General features: G+C 36.1%; 1 protein-coding gene across 1 annotated transcript in view; it reads right to left on the reverse strand.

Moving 5' to 3' along the window:
- Positions 1–9,554: 9,554 nt before the first annotated feature.
- LOC131045314 (adenine phosphoribosyltransferase 1) overlaps positions 9,555–21,688 on the reverse strand; it is a 48,643-nt gene continuing 36,509 nt past the window's right edge. The window contains exon 6 of the mRNA XM_057978887.2: positions 9,555–9,994. Within this exon, the coding sequence (XP_057834870.1) occupies positions 9,941–9,994 (54 nt within the window). The 3' untranslated portion in view covers positions 9,555–9,940. The remainder of the gene's footprint in view (positions 9,995–21,688) is intronic.

Below are 21,688 nucleotides of genomic sequence, written 5' to 3' on the forward strand. Positions count from 1 at the left end.
TTTGAGAAGGGAAGATTATCTGTGGTTTCAAAGGTTGTCAGTTCAAACCCATGCAATTATGATTCTCAAAAATGGAAATATGTCAAGGCTAAGCCGGATGATAATAATGATGATGCGGTGATCATGGCTTGGCAGTTACGTCGACCTGGCAGTGGTTGGGAGGAACACATGGCAATGATATGGCTGGAATGTCTGAAGGCATTACTGAATGCTTGCAGCGATTCCCTGAAGTTGGTGACTCAAGGTCATGATAAAGCGGAAGGGCTCATTTTTGGACATCCTGTTTTTCTTGATTATCAGTTACGGGGGAGCATAGGGGATCATAATCGATTAACAGGTAAAGTAATAGGAGATCAGATTTATGACTCGGATCTGGTTTGGAGACGGCTTGTCCGAAGCGTGCGTGAACAAGAGTTTGCGAAATTAAAATCTTACAAGCAGGATGTAATGTGATTTGAATTGGAAGCAGGGATGTTCTGCATGGCTGTACCGGTTGGCCTTCACGGGGGAGATTGTTGGGAATGTGAAGCCCAACGGACACATGACTGTTCAACTTCTCCAGACTCTTCAATTCGTATCTGATATGTTTATATAATGGCTGTGTGCAGCCCATGTATTGAGATTGATTAATATAAGTTATTCCCTGCTTTGAGTGTGGATGTAGGCAAATTTGCTGAACCACGATAAATCGCGTGTTGTCTCTTCTTATTGCTTTATTATATTTTTGTTATCGTTTTTCTCTACTCATTCTAATCCTTACAGTCTTTGTCCTCTATTATATGTCATTGCTGCATATGATCACTGCATACCCACATCTTGTATATGGAGTTCATCTTCGATTCGGACCATTCAACGACTATGGAGATGTCTTCTTCATATAAATCACAGCTATCCAATTTCTTAACCATCACCTTTGACATTGATGATAATCTTTTTTACATAATGACAATATTTCCATCAATTCTTTTACTATGAAAGGCATGTCCTCCTGAGGAAACTGGGATCTTTTCTGATATGGTTATGATCTAGATATTGTTGATATGTGTCATCTTGTATATGAAATTCATCTTCGATTCTGATCATTAATCGTTGCCTTTCACACTTGTTGTCGTCCATACTATATGATCGATTGCTATCATATTCTCTTAGAGAAACGGTGTTCTACATTATCTTCCATGGCTAACAAATATCTCTATTGCTGTCTTTAATATGTTATTGCTGGATGCCACCTTCTTATAAGATGATCTCTGAACCATTTTCTTTGCAAATCTTTTTACATATGTTTACAGTTCACCTCGCACCACGAAGTCGATTCTATGCTAGCCGATATAATGTATTCTCTATTTGGAATTATTGCTTCATGGATTGTTGTTAAGACATATTCGGTTCCTTTGCCTTCAGTGACCATTACAACTACAAGCTTCTTATTTGTGATCTTTACAAGGTCGTCATATATCATATCTGTGTTTTATTACAGCCCCATTGTCTTTAAGTCACTTCACAATGTTATATCAAATTCATAATTGATATTTTCAACCGTGTGTTGTATTGTCATCGATGTTTTCTAAACTTGTTCTGATATCATGTTAAAATCTCAGGTATTGCCTGTTATTTTTTATTATTATTATTATCTACTACCTTCAATGAGATCACACATCTCATAATATATATGCAAGAGGTGCCCTTTCACCAACCGACACCATACATTATTAGAATATTAAATAATTATATATTTATATTTATATATATAATAATTATAATATAATTATATTATGTATATTATTTTACAACTAATAATATAATAATTATATTATCAAAATAATCATAAGTTTTGTGTTATTTATGTAGGCCTGTAGATTTGGATCACTGCTACAATAAAATCAACACTTACAAAAAAATTTGGTTACAAAAAAGGCATCTGTTATTGGTAGATGAGCAAGCTTTGGTTGAATTTTAAATGGGAAACTATAAGGATAGTGTTGTGTGGATATCATGCCCATGGATGTGTGTCACGTGTTGCTTGGTAGACCTTGATAGTTTGACTGGAATCTTGTCTATAATGGTAGGAATAATACTTATACTTTTGAGAAGGATGGAACTAAACATACCTTGCTGCCTTTGCAAGATCCATAAGAGGACAACCATAGTGGTAGTAGTAAGGTAATGCTAGTAAGTGGGAAAGAGTTTGTAGATGGTAGGGAGAAAGAAGAAGTTGTAGCAACAACTAAGGAGGTGTATCTTCATGTTTTTGAATGCTGCAAGGATGAGAACGATGTTTATTTGCATGTAGGACAACCAACAAGATAAGAGGATAACAAAATCACAGCAAATAAGCAAGAAGCACATGTTGACGAAGCAGTAAAGTTTGGTCATAGTCTTCATGGACAGAGTGTGGAGACAACAAAACATAATACAGAAGATGATTTGTTACTTCAAATTGCAATCGTTGAGGAAGAGTGGCTTGTATTGTCAAGGAGTGGGACAAACATTGAAGCAGAGATGAAGAGGCCATATTTCAGTTTTCCCAATCCTTTGATACAGGTGAAGATGCTTTACATGAAGGTGCAATGACTGCGATGGAGACGTTTGAGGAAGCCAAACATCATAGTGCAGCAATGGAGACAATAAACATTTCAAACACCATTGGTACTTGTTCCAATTTTGTTCACATTGATAATGGAATTGATTCTTGTAACATGGAAAAAAAAATGGGAAAGGTGCAGCAATGAGAAGCTCCGTTTAGAATTGCAACCAAATCTTAACGATGATGAGATGGGGTGTGAAGACCAAAATTTTGGGTGGAAGAAAACGGATCAAGAGGAGTTAATTTTCCCAATAGTTTGTACTACAATGGAAATAACAAGGGGACAGTGAATACAGGGAGTAATTGGAAGGAGTAGTTTGATGCAGGGTAGACATGGATCCACAAGTGCATATGAAGAACCTAAATCCATCACACTATGTAAAGGAGGCACTATTTCACTCACATACTAGAAGAAATGAAAGAAGTAAATTGATAAAGGTTGTTGATTCCAAGCATAGGAGGTATGTTGCAAGTTAATGACAGCTCAAAAGGATAGTTCTACTGCCCAAATCCCTTTGCGAGCTATGCTCACAAACATCTCACTTAGGGAGTCTGATGCAAGGGCATCGTTTAACTTTGAGTTCTTTTGTTTTATTAGTTCGGTCTTGTTAGAGATTCGAGACAATTAGGGAAGTCAGATGAACAATGCTGAAAACGTTAGGAGAAAAGAAAGAAACTAAAACCGAATAGAGGAGGAAGCAGGAAAAAAACAAAATAAATTGGAGAGGAGGAAAAGACTGATTGAATTGGACTGGGAAAAAAAAGGGATCGACAAAGTATGGGAGAGGTGTGACAAATTTTTTTTGCGAGGCCGATTGGATTGGGGATGTGTATGGTCTGGCTAGATAGAATGAACTGATCAGGATTCGTTGTCATCAAGTTGGAAGAAGAGAAAGAAGTTTGGTTTGGCGTGAAGGCAAAGGGACTACAAAGAGGCGACAGAGGAAAATTGGCAGAGCAAACTTGGTTAGCAGGAAATGTTTGACCTACATAGTTATGAATAAAATTGTGTTTTGTGATTATAATGATATTCATTTTGTGATGAAGTAATAATGATGAGCATTTAGTGGTTGTAGTCTGATTTATTGATTGACTCACTACCTCATTATAAATGTACAACATGTTCCTCTGTTTCGAATTGTTGCAATTCCTATCATAATAACAAGTAAACTGATTCCTTTCTGGGTTCCTGTCACTATTGTAAACAGAGAAAATTTGCAATTGTTTGTGTTGGGAATATGCTGCTGCCGAAATTTGGTAACAGTACTTGTGTGTGTGCCATCAAATTTCTATCAGAGCTTGCACGTCATCATTTACTACCAGAGCTTGCCCGTCATCAATATACATTTATTTTAAAAAATATCAAAATTTCAACACTAGTTTCTTTGGTATGATCCCCCTCCTTATGCAACAACCAAGGTCCCTACAATGGAACCAGATGTTGATAGGAAAATATTGGTCAGAGTCTAAAGTTTAATGTTTCATTATATGTAGTGAATCTTGGTTTGATGCAATTAAAAGAGAGAATTTATATATGCAATCAGTACAAACTAAATTTTAGTAAATAACATACATTCACATATATATATATATATATATATATATATATCATTAACATCATATATTCATATTCTTTTATAGCTTACACATGTCTTATAATTCATTACACTTCATCCACTTATACATATCGCATACATCCTTCACACTTATCCTCACATATTTTTAGTTCATATTATTCCACACATGTTTCAACTCTATTCCTCTCTTATATCCCACTTTTCCCTCTCTATATAACCTCTTTACACCTTTTCATTAGGCATTCCCATCACACCTGTCATAATAGCTCTTGATTATCTTATTACCACAAATTTGTCTTTTTCTATGTAATATTTACACTTTTATAGCTTATTTTGGTTTATTAGAAGTCTTTTAAGACTATTTAAAAGATATTCAATGAATATATGGATCTAGAAATGACCCAAATGACATCTATGGTGTCTCACAGCCCTCTATATCTTGCCAACAATGATGAGTACCCATTTAAGAACAAATGCACAAACCTACATAGCTACATGTTTTACACATGTACCTTTTACATTTAAAATTTCACCTCCTAAATTAACACACAGTTCTTACTAAGCATGAGCATATTTCTTGTGATTTTTTAATCTACAATACTTCCACTATAAATACTTCTTACACTTACCCTAATAAAATTATGCAATATTTTAATTTTACTTGTGAAATTTCCAGCATCATACATAAATATCTCTTAAAATTCAAACCAACTCATAGACACAGACTAAAACAGCTATGTACTTACAAGCATTTCCCTATTGTGGTTTCCAATATACTATTATAAACCTTTTAAAAAATCAAAATTATTTCTCCTAATACTCAATAAAAATACACATGATTTGTCACTTGCTCAATGGGTATAGTCTTTAACATAATGTTTGAGATATTGATATTGTTGTGCATCCATCTTATGAGTTTCTTTTTGCAAAATTATTTTACAATGCACTTTATTGTAAAGAAGATAAATAATCCTTCAAACAATCAACATGTTTTTTCAAATGAATAATATGCCTACATAAGGAAACTTTGTAATAGTAGAAAGTGGTATTTCTAAGAACGAGTCTAGAAGCAAGCAATTACAAGGGAAATACTACAAAGAATTACAAAAGATTTATTTACACATCCCAAACTTTCACCTAATGTTTTACCATTTTACATTGTTTTTCAAGATAGCATCTACACCCTCATGGATTGGTATAAGTCATCAATCACATACATGATGCAACTTTTTTATCCAATGTAATCTAAAACAACATTTTGATTTGGCATTGTGGACCTAACGGTTAGTTATTTTGGGTTTAACCTCACTTTAATTACAATCCTTGTTTTATACATACATGAAAGTTGAAATATGATTATATCATTACATATTTCTAAATCAAAAGTATTAAAATATAGTCAGCACATATTCAAATTGAACCCACAATCAAATATTTATAAGTTAAAAAAAACTCAATTCTTCACCTTATTAATGTGATCTCTAAGTGCAGTTGTCCTCGCCAGTGAGAATAACATGTGAAAATATTTACAACAAAGAATATACAAGCCAAATTTTGTAAGCACCTCCAAAGATAAACTTAGGCCTTCTTAAGCAAGATAGGCAAAAACGGATTCTAATCATTCTATGTTTAAAATTGCTTTAAAGAAACTTATGAATGCAACAAACAATACAATTGAAGCTTCTTGATTTACAACTAACTAATTACATAAAATTTGCATGATTTTGATTGATTAAAAGGGGCTATATGATTGTCATCCTCTCTCAAGAAACTTATGAATGCAACAAACAATACAATTGAAGCTTCTTGATTTACAACTAACTAATTACATAAAATTTACATGATTTTGATTGATTAAAAGGGGTTATATGATTGTCATCCTCTCTCAAGAAATAGAAATCAAAAAATCAATAACATTCTTAATAATGAATCCTAAATCAATAACATTCTTAATAATGAATCCTAAACAATTCTTGATTATTTCGAACCTCTACTCAGCACAATTACTATTAAGGCAAGCAAGTGCTAAATTACCTATCATATACCAAGGGGTCTATAATGGAGATGATTTAAAAACTATTGACAATGTTTAATCATGGAAGAACTTCAATTTGTTTCAAATGTCATCTCCATCCAATACTAATAAAGTAAAAAGCTTACGAGCTCTTCGAGGAATGATTACTTCAAGCTAAGCCACACTTATGAGTGAATATTCAAGACACAATTCAACATGAACAAGGTCCTAAAGTTATTTAAATTTTTTTATCCACCATAGCCTCCAAAGTTATTAAAGCTAAGTAATTGGTTATCACAATCATCGAGTACCGTGTATGTTTCTTCCTTGTTTATTTGGTCCAAAAAGCTTGAACCTTTCGGAGAAATTGATATGAGTAATGAATTTTGAGATATTCAAGAATTTTGAAGCCCACCTTAAAATTTCTAAGTTGATTTATCCATAAGTCAACTATTTGAAAGTATAAATCAGCTATTCAAAAGTGATGAAATACATGTAGCTTGTAAAAGTAGATAAAACTCTAAAACTCTAAAGAATTCTAACAATTCACCAATTTCATATAGATGTGTGCTTCCACGTGTGCATTTTATAAGAGTTAAGAGTGCCTTATCATTTATTTGATTTGCGAATAAAATAAAAAATTAATTTGAAAAATAATACTTAGTATATCAATCACACCTTGACAAAGATAAACTTTGATTTGTTTCTAGATTTCTGGATTACACTACATTAATTTTTTTTCTAGATTTTTGAATTAGATTATTTTTAAAAAAAATTAATCAATGATTGGATCGCCATGATTCACCATGATACATCATGGTATACTAGAACCAACAGGCATAAGAAATCTTAACTCTTCATATTTGGAAGCAACCCAAAATTACTCTAGACACTTAAATACGTCCATGTATCCTCTTCTATCATTGTTATTTAGCATCAATGTTCATGGTTTCATATAATTATGTCCTCCTTTCTTTTAACGTATGTAATTGAGCCTTAACTGTAAATATGATTGGTGAACAAGAAAAGATCCTTGTTATGTTGTAATTTTATTTTATATAATTGTAGTATATTATTATTGTAATTTGTTTGTATATATATGGCTCACACACACGTGTATATGTATAAATGCGAATACATTTATATTATATGCGTACATATAAATGTGTATGCATGTCATATAAATGCATACGCATTTATATACATCATACACGCGCACATATATATACTTTCATCCATGTGCATTTGTTTTCTTGTATGCATATTTACATTGGTTTTATTTTTTTTCTTTTTGTTTCTATTTTCTACTTTTCATTGGCTTTTTACCATTTTTTAATCTCTTTCATTATTGTTTAGCCTCCCCCCTCTTTTATTTTTCTTTGATGTGTTCTTTTGTCCTCTTGTTGCTTATGGCGATGTTTTTATTAAAAAAAAATTGCTATCTTCCCATTTCTACTTTCTAACTATTACAATCATCCTGATGATGGATCATGTAGAATGATCCCAAACGTTGCTGATGAAAAAATTTTACAACGCAATCCAGAAATGAAATTAATTACCTATTTTTTCACAATATATCTTAACGCATGAAAGCTGCTGTTCTTTACCAACAAAATTTACTCATAACTACTTTCTCAAATCTATTTTCATCACCGGCTTTAAACCTCTTCTCATTAAATCTATAACATTGATGGTCACCGCCTAAGCTCTCGAATAATTAAGCCAATTGTATTTTGTCAGTTTATAAAAATATGTTGAATTTTTTCCTGCACATTACTGAGAAGGCCAATCGTGGTATCAGCCTCTGTTATTGATTCAGATGACAAGTAAAGAATATGTGCTTTCCCTTGGATATTCTTATCGTTTACTACTACTATTTCTAACAAAACAATATTCGAAAACGTTATCATATCCCATTGTTGAGCTCTTTTTCTTCCTCAAAATTACCGCTTTTAGCAAAACTGATTATATAGATAGCAGATGTAAGAAATGTACAGTGACACCAACACAATTCAAAGTTCGTGCAAGCAACATTCAATAACTCCCTTACAAAAATCCTTCCATGAGGGGTACCGTAAATCTCCAACTGTACTATGCTAATAATTAATTATTGAGCAGAAGGGCCACGGGCAATATTTTATATGATGGTGGTCTATGTTATTTACCATACCAACCGGGGCACGTGAGGAGAGAATGACATGGTTTCTAATTTGGTTCTTCTTATTATAGAAAACTGTGTTTAGTTTGTATTTTTTCCATTCTCGAACATGCTTTGTATATTCTTCATCATCTAGAGTGAAAGCAATAAAAGCTAAAAATGAGATTAACAGTCTCCTAAAAACATCGGCCAAAATTGCGATTAGCAGTCTCCTGTAAACATTAGCCAAATTGCGTTGATAACAGTACACCTTGTGAATAACTATCAATTTTACTACCAAAAATAAGATGTGAAAATCAAAGGCAGTTTTAACCATCATAAATTATTATATAAATACCAAAAGACGTCATTTAGGGGTATCTTCGATTGGCAGACCAATGAATATATTGCACCTATTACGATATCACCAAACAAGGTTGTAGAAAGACGTCGTTAAGCGCAAGCAATCCAAGACAATTTAGAATGGGATCCTTATCTTCTCAAATGTTACTAATTCTACACAGGAAATACTTAAGTATAACAGATCATCTCCAGGACTGAAATTAGTCCACAAATTAATATTTTGTCAATCACAATTTAAGGTTCAAAATGATGTCAATAGAGAATAAAATATTATAAACGGGATGAAGATGCCGAACACCAAATGCTTAACTACCATATGCTGGTTACACAAGTTCAATATGTGAGCATTATGGGTCCTGCTATCCAATTTCGTTCAGAATTTGACGCATAGAGTTTTTCTCAAAACAAGAGGCGAACACTTGGTGCAATCAACACAGACGTGTACATCCATACTTTTTACAAATTTTTAATATTAGAATAGTGTCTACTAGGATTTTCAAAGGAAATTGTCCAAAGTCCATAAATTTTGCAAATACAATCCATCTGTCTAGATTTAAATATGAACATTATGGCAGCCCACTGCTCACCAGGGTTTTCAAAACACTATTCTACAGCAATTTTTTTCAGAGGACGATTGAATATATGTATGACATCCATCATGAGTTCTCCCAACACTTTTAGTCGGCAGTTTAAGATCAGAAATGTGACATGTTGAGGACCCAAAATAACTTCAAAGTTGTTTCATAGTTGCTAAAGAAAATATCACTTAAATAAAACATCCACGAAAAATTTTCTACCATGGAAACCATTTTGAAGCATATTTCTATCACCTAGATGCATCAAACCATGTTACAAAGAAACAATTACTTGCTCAGAATATGAACAATGAGAAGTGCAACTGCTGTACCAAGTAAGAAATCTTAGATCAGGGCTGGATACAAAAGTCGCACATTTAATAGTGCACTAATGCCATGAGTAATAAGAAATTGAAAGTCGGCAAAACTAAAATTCCATGAAAAGAACCCGAAATACTCTTAATGTGTAACTAAAGAACCAGGAAACTAAAGCATAACCCAAGTCAAAGTTTGAAATGAATTAACTGAGTTTAACAAAATACAAATTAAAATTTTCAATTTAGCCTTGCCCTCAGCTAATAAGTCCACTTGACCAATATTCATGCTGTAGAAAGAATAATGTGAAAATATTAATCTTGTAACCTTCAAATGCATAATGCCCAATGGTATTTCCTCGATTGCTCCAAGGAATTAAGCAGACTCTACTAGGATGTAAAGTGGTTTCCCACCTAACCTCTCCCGGCCCTGGAGAAATAAAGCTTAGGTCAATTAAGAAATAAATAATATTTTGATTCACCAAGTCCCTGACGAATGGTGTTGTTGAATCAACAAAACTTAATGCACCTACATTAGACATCAATGCTGGAATGCAAGACGCAATATTCCTGAATATAGTGAATGTAGCATATCTCAACTAACAACTTCAAAATAATGCTTGTCTCAATAAAGAAGGCATATAAGGCATATTGAAAAAACCAAAACAGATTTATTATGTAAAAAGGAAAAACAGAGCATCTACTTCACATCTAAAAATCTTGACTGGTTTATTCACCTTATGTTGTACAACTGTGAACTCAAGATTTATTTTTACCCTTTTACAATAAGGCGTGAAAACTATAGATGAAAACTTATAGCTACATGAGATAAAACTGATAAAATAAGAATAAAATATTTCATGGGTGTTAAAGCGTAATAGTCAAGTAGTGCATTTGTAAAGGCAGTAACTAAGTTCAACTACCCACATCATTGTTCGGTAATCCACAGTCCAGTCTAGGTCCAGTGATGTCCCCAGTTCTCAACAAAAAGCAACGCACTACTATATGAAGCAAGTCGATGTAAACTAAAACCAAAAAACTCCCTAAGAGTAATGGCCTGGGAGACGGGGCCAGATATATACCAGTTTCATCTTCTCTATTAACTGTTTCAATTAAAGTCGATGAAACTAAAACCATTATTATTAACATTTTTAAATGCAAATCTAGATTAGATCTTGCTCAGCTCTTAAACCATCAAACTTATCTTTGGCCTGTGAAGTTTTCCTGATTGAAGAAACATGACCTAACCTCGTAACCAGAACCAATAGAACCCGTAATGCTTTCTAGAACAAGTGCAATCATGATTATAGTCTGTAAACTAATAAGTGAATGCAATGTGATCTTCAGTTTTGACTGAGCTGAGGAATTTTCCTGATTGAAGAAACATGACCCAACCTCATAAGTGTATCTCCAATTTGGCACCAGAAACAATAGAACCTGTAACACTTCCTAGAACAAGTGCAATCATGATTATGGTTTCTAATTTGTAAACTACTAAGTGAACGTGATGTGATGTTCAGTTTTGATTGAGCTGATGACACTAAAGGTCAAAAGGCATCAGCCTAAAAAGAGGGTGCAGGTGACTGATGTTACTGAGAACAGAAAAACCCATCTAGAATGGAATGTGAAGAATTTGTAGATCCAAAATCTATGGCTGACAAATAATCTGTTGCAAGTGAAGAGCTGAATCCACCAGTCAAAAATCTTTGACTGGCAATAGGCCTTGCGCGATCCTTAGAATGCATTTCAAGGCCGTATGCAATATGGTAATTATTTCGAGGGTATAAGCATTATGGGAGTGCATTCCATGCCTATATAGCAAAAACAATCCACTTTATTCATCGCAGGTAACCTAGAGCTTAAGAACTGCAGCTTGATGACATGGGATTGTAAGGGGGAACACAGGAAATCAAAGAGTAATCTGTATCTACAAACACAAATAATCTCTTCCTAGCAACTAATGAAGATAAAGCTGAGGATACCAATGCTATAAGCTAAAGAACAAAAAATCCAACAGACAGCTTCAGTAACTGAGGCAGGCACATCATCCATCATTAGGATGTGTCTTGTCCAAAGTTACTTTCTATATTCAGTTATTTTCTTTTTCTTTTCATAAATTCCCCTTTGTGCTTGACGTGTGCCTACCCTCAGGCTAGGAGGCCAGACCAAGCAGTCTCTTCCATTAGATTCAACTAGAACTTGAACCCAGCCTTTCCATCAAAGTCGTCAGAGAATCACAGCCAGCCATGTATGTGGGGCCACAACAAGAGTGTTGCCTGTGGAAATGTACCCAACTTCAATGCTTTTATCAGTCTCCTGGCATTTGAACCTTAGGCTTTGCACTGAAAGACCTTTTTGTTTCACCACTTGAGCCATTCATTAAAATTTTCAACCAATATCAGTTATTTCTTAATTAGCAAAGTAAAGATATTCTATAAATTATGTACTATAGAAAATGTCTACCACTACCCATAAGTTCAATACTTAAAACAAGTAAATTGACTATTAGGCTAACCATAATAAGATGCAGTCAATTAAAAAGGTGTACTTACAAAATAAGTAAGGATTTACATATTCAGAAATGTAGCATATCAAAATGGGATACTGATTTTGTTTTATTCAATAACTAAGGTTTAACCATCATTTGTGATTTACATGATCAACCAAATATAGCCATATTCCACCTTAAAGAAGGTGAAATTGTTCTCAAATGAATTTCCACCAATTAAACTTACACAGACATCAATTCTGAAAGTTTGGGGGAAAGCGGAGAGGTGGCATGGAGTGGGGCAGACTGACGGGGCATTGGAAAGGGGACCAAGACTTTTGTTAATATCATAAAATGATGCCATGTCTTGAATAACCTAAGACATTTGCCACGTACCTTAACTTGGATAGGTTAGTTAAAGTTGAATTGGTGTAAGATAATTATCAACAATATTCTTTAATATTTCTTTATAAAACTAATAAGAATTTCTTTTTGTTTAACCTTAGTTATTTTTAAATTGCAATTATTTTAAAATGTTCATTTTAAAATTTATTTTCAAAATACCCAACAAGTTTGGAGCGAACTGTACATAATGATGAGTTTCACACCACAAATCTAGGCTCAATTCCCATGGACAATGCACCTTGTAGTGCCCGTGCAGATACCTTGAGGTCATTGTCAAACTTGAACTTATAGTAATGCATGGGCATAAACACTCCCCTATGTGTCACCATGGGGGCATACCGAGGTACAAAAGGGTGTAACCATATTAACAACAACAGCTCACACTACTTCATTTACTGGCTCTGCCCCAAGTTCAACTAAACCTTTTAGTCAAATAGGATGAGCTCAAATGGTAAATCATTGAGGCTTTCACCATAGAGACATGCTCAAACTCCCAAGAGACATGTTACATGCTTAAAAATGTACAACTATTGAATCCATTAAACTACCACATCCAATTCTACATTTGGTGTACGCCAACAGAATAGGACAATTGCAAGTCCAGGGTGAATAATGTTATGAAATTGAAGCTAATTCCTATATAACCTAAGTTCTGGGAGAAACTATACTAATAGGATGCAGAATCCATAAATCAAAATGGTAGGCACAAATCCTAAGATGCACTACAACTAAATAACACTATTACAATATTATTATCATGTAATGTGCACAAAACATTCTCAAACAATTTTCCACTTTGTGTATACATTGCATAAGACATTGAGATGTCAAAAGAAAATCAAACTAGGAGCAACCCCACCCACAGCTACCAGCAAACTTGCTACCAACTTTCTCTTTAGATAGAGTGACACTTACATCAACGAGCACATCTTCAACAGCGTGAACATCCATCTATTTGAAACCACCAGCTACACAAAAAATAATCTCATGCCAAAAACAATCTAATGCAACACTCAAAGATCTGGGAGATCATTATGGCAAAATGATCCACATCCTTAATTCAGAAGGACCGTCCATCTCCAACCAACAGAACCACAACATCCACATCATGTCAAAACTCCCAATATAGATCTAGAGTCACCAAAGTGCAGCAGTACACATTCTCACTACCAACAGAACCACAAATATCCACACCAGTCAAAACTCGCATTGTAGATCCAGAGTCACCAAAGCACAACAGTACACATTCTCAATACCAGAAGTCCATTTGTCTAACTGACAAATCACAAAAACCAGGAGTTCCTCATGCCACCACAATTTATATCTTCAAAACATCAAAGGTCACACATGACCAAATCTCAGCCAAAAATCCACCTACATGCAAAAGCAACAGCTTGTCATGGCAGAAAGGTCAACATCTCCAAATTTTAATTACAACTGCACCACTGTGTAGGGCTTGAAAAAATATGTCGTATCAAAAGAAAAGTATCAACTAACTCCATATCCAAAAGCAATGGCATCCCATAACTTGGCCTCCAACTAGAGTTTACAAGGCAAGTACCAAATCCCTTGGGTACATCGTATGACCACAAGGCTGCTACACAGTGCTTTCCAATATGACCAGGGGGCTACTTTCAAGCACCCATCTATTCCAAGCACCTACCAAATCCACCATATGTTCATCAGCTAAAAAGAAGTGGGCTTCACCCTTTTTATTAAAGGAATAAACTTTTTTACAACTTCCAACACCTCTATACGATGTGAATCTACACTTCCCCATCAACGCCATAATTGTGCCAAACAACCTTTGCCTATGTCATGGTGTTAATACTACCCACAGCATGGTGCTTCTGCTGCCCATTCCCTATCATTTCAACCACAATCCTAGGCTCCTCTAACATACTTGATTGTAGTTCTTTGCTACAGCCTGCATATGGGAGCTTTGAGGGTGGCTCAAAAACATAGTTCCACAAAGTTTTGGAAAGAGGGGACTAGAGAAAAAGGACCTTGATTTGAGGATTGCAGCTAGTGGCACATCTGGCATGGGGAGGGTCAAGGGGCAACACCCCTTGCGGCACCTTGAAGCAACACCTCTCACATGTTCCCGATCTGAGTTCAAGGTAGGGTCAATGAGCAAAGCCCCCATGTTCACAATCTTAGTTTGAGGTAGGGTCAAGGAGTGAAGCCCACACCACCTAGCACAAATTAATGCCGAACGACAAGAACCTTCATGGTGCACACCATTTTTCATAATTTTTGGGGGGCCACATTCCAATGGAGCACAACTAACAAAATGTTGCTTCCCAAAGCATTTACAATGCTGATCTTGGTGCTCAATGGTGATGCCAAAATAATGACAGCCTTAATGTCATGCTTCCATTGCATTCACAAAGACACCAGAAAAATAATAAAAGGTTTACAACACCACTTTTCAAGGAAAATAACACCTACACATGAAAAGCCAGCAACTCAAGCCTTGCAATCAACAAAAGGGATGCATTACATACAACAATGGTTGTACAGCCAAAAACCAAAATCAAAGCAAAACCTCAAAACTTTGAGCTATGGAAGCTCAAGATGAAGGATCTCCTTGTCAATAGAGACATGTATCTACGGAATGCTTTCTGAGAAAGGAAACCACTAGGTATGTTATTTTTAACACTTTCAAATTGATATAACTTAGAATTTAGACTTAGTTTCTAGTTAGTTAGTTTAACTGAAAGAAAATGATAATATAGAAATGAACAAATTGAGAGCAAGACACAGTTACCCTGGGAAAACCTCCTAGGAGGAAAAACCCAGCCAGAAAAGATCCTTAGATCTGATTATGGATTATAGTTATGTAATCATTACGACACTTATCTCTTGTATTTGCAGATTCAGATGTTGCTGTCCAGGAGGTGCCTTCAACATTCACTTGCTGTCATATGCAGAATAGATACTGCTGCTCCCTTCTCCAGATTGTAGGCTTCTAAGAATTATGCTGTGTATGACCTTAAGTTGACAGTCCTTCAATTAGTACTTCGCTGGATATGGATGGCTGGTAGACCTCCAATCAGTTTGCTATGCAAACTCCAATCAGTTTGTTGTGCATACCCTGAATGTTGCCAAGTACCCTAAGGTGAATTTCGCATCTTCAAATGGTGAATGAGGTTGCTGCTTGAAGTTGACTGAAGTTCGCACTATGTAGACATATGAATTTTCGCATAGGATGAGAGAGCTTATGTTTGCTTGATTGAATAACAAATGAATCTTAATCTTTATTTATATGGAGTGAACCCCTTAACTAGGTCGGCTTCCCAAATAATTAATCTTTAATTATTTCCTTTTTAACTGCCTTTGTTAATAGGGTCGGCACTATTGGACAGCACGTTGAATGTTTATTTGATGTAGCGTGGGGGATAGGCCACGTTGGAGGGAAAAGGGGCCAGCCCCTTTTTGGGCGGATTCCAATGTTGCCCAAGGCAATATGAATCCGCCCTTCCCTAATTAATATCAACACTCCCTCTTAATTGGGGAGGAGAACATAACTATAATCTTCCATCTTGCATACCCAAGCAAGGAATGGAATTACATAATACAATCTTCCAGCTTGCACACAAGCATAAGACTGGATCCACCTTACATTACCCGCAGAGGGTGGAGAGGATCTTTTCGACCATCTTACATTGCCCGCAAAGGATGGTCAACAATTACACTAATACCATCTTACATTGCCTGCAGAGGATGGTTTAACAATTACACTTCTCCCTGAGAAGTTTTTACAATACCATCTTACATTGCTCGCAAAGGATGGTTTAACATTTACAATACCATCTTACATTGCTCGCAGAGGATGGTTACTAATTACACTTCTCCCTGAGAAGTTTACAATACCACCTTACATTGCCCACAGAGGGTGGTTTAACATTTACAATACCATCTTACATTGCCCGCAGAGGATGGTTAATAATTATACTTCTCCCTGAGAAGTTTACAATACCGCCTTACATTGCCCGCAAAGGGTGGTTTGATACAACACAACGTATCACTGAGATTGAGACTCCCTCTCAATTAGGGTTTCATTTTCCATAATACCAAGTCTGTCCCTGAAGTGCGCAAACTTCACTTTGGATAGAGACTTGGTAAGAATATATGCAACCTGCTCATCAGTGCTGACATACTTCAGCTGAATAGCTCCTCTTTGCACCATATCCCGAATGAAATGATAGTGGGTTTCCACATGTTTTGACCTGTCATTATCACAGTGAATAGTTGTAGGATCCCAAGCCTGACCAAACAACCCTGCAAGAAGCTTGCGAAGCCACACTGCTTCTCTAGAAGCTACACTTGCTACAATATACTCAGCTTCAGCGGTACTCAATGCCACTGAGGATTGTTTTCTGCAAGCCCAAGAGATTACTGCGGATCTGTTGTGACATATTCACACATCGCCCCATTGCAAATGGGGACCCCTGCTTTTTTTTTGCTTTCTAGGGTTTGTTTTCCTAGGTGTTTAGGGTTTGTCTATTAGCCTTTGCATTTTGAGTGTCGCCAGGGGATCAATAGGATGGTAGGCTTTGCTTGAGCCAAGGGAGTCAACAGGTGTCCCAGAATTAGGGTTTCTTTGAGAGTCTTCTTTAGGGCCTGGTTTTGCTCTTGTTGCTAATTGTGTCTTGCTTTGTGAGTGGGTATCATCCTTGAAGGTCTGAGTTAGGTCGAGTTGGTGAGTGATGAAGTCTGGAATGTCATCCTGATCTTCAAATGCCCTGAAATTTGGCTAAGTCTGGAATGCCCTGATCCTGAAATTTGGCAAAGTCTGGAATGTCCTGATCCTGAAATTTGACTAAGTCTGGAAAACTGAAGAATCCTCCAAAAACTAGATTTTGCAATATAACTCCTGGAGGTTCGAAACCACTCTCAAACATCCTGAAAGTATATATGGAATATAACTGAAGTATAAGAAAGAAGAAAGATATTCTTATACTTAAATGTTATATTCCATATTTTGATCCTGACGGAGAGTTCAAAAAGTCAAATTTCGCTCCTGACCCTTCCAAAGGGTCCAGAGCGAAATTCTCCATAAGACATTCTACTTTGACCAAAACCTAGAACTAATGCATTCCCAGGCTTGAATGAAGGTAAAAACGCTTGTTTGAATGAAGAAATGTGAAAATGAAGTCAAGATCTTGGCCAGGATAAGGAATTTCGCTCCTGACCCTTCCAAAGGGTCCAGAGCGAAAATCTTTATAACTCTTGTTTTCCTCCTTATTTTGGCTAGGCGTTGGCTTGATGGGAGATGAATGGGTATGTTTTGCCTTGAGAGGGAGTTTGATTGATTTTGAAGAACAAGATTTTGGCCTAAAGGAGAATTTCGCTCCTGACCCTTCCAAAGGGTCCAGAGCGAAATTCATCATAAACCCTATTTCTTGCCTTGGATAGACTTGCAACCTTGTTCCTAGCTTGGAAAATGACCTAACTTTGCCTTATGAGGTGGTTTGAAACTTGAAAAGTGAGCAATATGGTCTGGAATGAGATTTTCGCTCCTGACCCTTCCAAAGGGTCCAGAGCGAAAATCTTCTTAAAGCTCATTTCTCCCTAACTTTGGCTAAATTTTGATGTGCAGGGTATCTTGGAAGGAAGGTTGGACATTCTTGTCACCTTTGAAGATTTGAAAGCATGAGAAAATGAAGAATTTTGGACAAGAAGGGAAATTTCGCTCCTAACCCTTCCAAAGGGTCCAGAGTGAAATTCCCAAAGGCTCTTATTTTGCATTGAAGAAGGTCAATTTTTTTGACATGGATGGAAGAAGAATAACTTGCTTTTGCCTCTTGAGGTTGTTTTGAACTGAAAAAAATGGACTTAGCCCAAATGGAGAATTTTGCTCCTGACCCTTCCAAAGGGTCCAGAGCGAAAATCTCTATAAGAGACATTTCTTGCTTGGTTTGGTCAAATTGAGGTGTCCAAGACATGATGAAAGGAAGAATGAACATATTGAAATCCTTGGGCATGTTTAGAAGTTGTGAAAATGAAGGATTCTGGCCAGGAAAGGAAATTTCGCTCCTAACCATTCCAAAGGGTCCAGAGTGAAATTCCTTGTAAACCTATTTTTAGCCTTTCTTGGACATGAAACTTTATTCCTAGCACAATGAAACATGAAATCCTACCTTGCAAAGAAGTTTCAAGTTGAAAAAATGAAGATTTTTGGTCAAGATTGAGAATTTCGCTCCTGACCCTTCCAAAGTGTCCAGAGCGAATTTTCTCAAAACTTCTTTTTGCTATCAAAGTTTTGCTAAGTCGAGTGTGGGATAAGGTAAAATCAAGAAGGAATTGCCCTTGGGAGTGACTTGAAGTTGCAAGAAATCATGAAAGATGAAGGAATTGAGCCTAGAAGAGATTTTCGCTCCTGACCCTTCCAAAGGGTCCGGAGCGAAAATCCTCAAAGTCATCTTTTCTTCCAAATTTTGGACAAAACTAAACTTAGACAAGGGTGTGAGAAGGCATTTGGTTTGCCTTAGAGTGGATTTTGGTTGCTAAGAAGGAAAGTTTTGAAGCCTAATGAAAATTTCGCTCCTGACCCTTCCAAAGGGTCGAGAGCGAAATTTCTAAATTCTCCTTTTTTCCTTGCAATTTAAGACAAGATTTTGGTTTTCATGACATGGAGAGGAGTGAGGCAAGATGTTCTATGCCTTGGAGGTGATTTGAAGATGAAAGGATGGGAAAATTGCCCTAAAACCTGATTTTCGCTCCTGACCCTTCCAAAGGGTCCAAAGCGAAAATCCTAAAACCTATGTATTCCTTTCAAGTTTATGCTAAGACAAGACTAGACCAAGGTAGAAATTGCCCTTAAGACCACCTTTGAGTTGATGTTGGCTTCCAAAAGTGATGATTCTAGGTCAGAGGAAGATTTTCGCTCCTGACCCTTCCAAAGGGTCCAGAGTGAAAATCCTGAAATCCCCTATTTTGCCTTGCAAAAACAAATCAAACTTGGATTGGGTGAAAGAAGAGGACTATTTCCTAGCCTTGAGTGGTGGATTCAAGATAAAATGATGGAGGAGTAAGCCCAAGCAAAGAAAATCACTCCTAACCCTTCCAAAGGGTCCAGGGCGAAATTCACATTTTTCACCTAATTTACTTGTGAAATGCAAAAATTTGAAATGCAAGACTTTGATTAGGTCAAAACAAACATGAGCTCGCCTTCCGAAAGATTTTGGAGTCAAGAAAACAAGGTACTCAAGTCCTAATTAGAAAAATCGCTCCTGACCCTTCCAAAGGGTCCAGGGTGAAATCCTTGAAAACACCTATTATTCACCTTGTTTAGGCTAAGTTGAAGGCAAATTGCAAAATTGTGATGGCAAACCTAGGTTGTGAAGATTTTGATTCCTGAAGCAAACAAGCCTAGATGAGAGGTTCAAATAAGCCTTGAAATAATTTAAGCCTCCATCACTTTGAATATTTTAATGCCCAAGGAAAATGAAGATTCATCAAGCCTTAATCAAGCTTTAACATTCCCTAAACTAGCCTATAGTCTTTCACTAAATTTGTCTATTACAAGACATTTGGAAGACTAAAACAAGTTCGCATAAATTAAGGCATTCATAATTTGATTAATTTCTAGGCCTTGAAATAAATGAAAAAATCCACCTTTGAGCTTTGGAATTAATTTAAAAAATTAAAAATTATGCTTGAGCGCTCAAAAATCATTATTGTGCCTTTACAAACAAGTCGGCCATCCTTTGAGAGGAGTTTTATTTTATTTTATTCCCTATTTGCCAAGTCGGCCTTGAGGGAAATCAAGGTGAGCGCCCTATATAAGGGAGGTGTATTTTAACAAATTCAAATCATTCTTTCATTATCTCTCATGCGAACTTGAAGAGCAGATTTGGAGGTGCGAAATTGAGCAAGTTGGAGGATAATTTCCAGATTTTGGAAGGTGTTTGAAGGCGAATTTCCAGATTTTGAGAAGCTAGTTGAAGACGAAATTCTTTTTTGAAGGCTGATTGAAGCTTAATACATCCAAAGGAGGACCTGAAATTCAGATCAAACGTCCTTGTCCAGCAAATTCTCATCTCCCTTCATTCATTTTTCAAGGTTGATAGCTAAAAATTCAAGGAAGAGGTATGAAGAATCAGATTCTTGAAATTTTTATTCAAAATTTAGTTGGATTTTCCATAGTAATCCTTTGGAAAATGTAAGTCTTGTACAATCTGATTTTAATTTAATTTGAAAATTCATAATTCTTAGATTTATCATCATTTTCAAATTAATATTTAGTTATTTCCTTGAAAGGTCTTGAATCCTATACCTTAAGATATTATGCTCAAACCCTAACTTTAAGCTTTTGTGTAGGTATCAAATGACAACCTCCACAGGACCAGACCAAGACAAGGACGACCTTCTCCAGTCCGGCATCATCAAGGACGGCCCTCTCCAGTCCAGCATCATCAAGGACGGCCTTCTCTAGCCCAGCATCATCAAGGACGACCTTCTCCAGTCCAGCATCATCAAGGACGGCCTTCTCTGGTCCAGCATCATCAGGGACGACCTCTTCCAGTCCAGCATTCGAAGGAAAGGTACACCATCCCTCCTGCACATCGAAGACAAAGGAAGTTAAAGCAAGGGTTCGTTGAAGAAGCAGGCAGTTTCAGAAGAGTTAATTAAAGCTAGCTTCTCAGCAACATCAAATTGAATATCTACCAAGTTACAAGTGTCAGACAAGGTGGCATCCCAGTCATCACTCCTCCAGTCGGATTGGTCCACCTCAGCGTGTCCAGATTCAATGTACCTGACTCATGGGAGATGGCACAAACTTCGATGTACCTACCCCGACTATCCATTGGTCGAATATTCCAGAGAAGACGTGTCCAAATAATGCAATTATTTCATTGGTCAGAATTAAGTTTGTTGTAACAAACCCTAATTAGGGTTTTCATTGTAAAATCTCGGCCATTGATCTCAAGTTGATATGGACCATTGAATTGTATCGAGGGCGCTATATAAGTCCTCGCTCCTCATTTGTAAGGGCTAAAAGTTAGTCAGTAGTTAGAAGGTGAATAGTTAGAATAGTGAATAAGTCAGTTAATAGTATAGCAATTAGAGTAGAATAGAAAGAGAAGGCAAAGATTGTTGCCAAGATGTTGTTGTAAAAGGCTTGTAAAACTTCATTGAAGAAATGGTGAAATCTATGGGTCGATTCAACAATTTGCATGGTCTCTATACTTCTCAGATTTGATTTCATGTTATTAGATGAGT

This window comes from Cryptomeria japonica, chromosome 3 (assembly GCF_030272615.1).
Source record: "Cryptomeria japonica chromosome 3, Sugi_1.0, whole genome shotgun sequence".
Classification (NCBI taxonomy): Eukaryota; Viridiplantae; Streptophyta; class Pinopsida; order Cupressales; family Cupressaceae; genus Cryptomeria; species Cryptomeria japonica.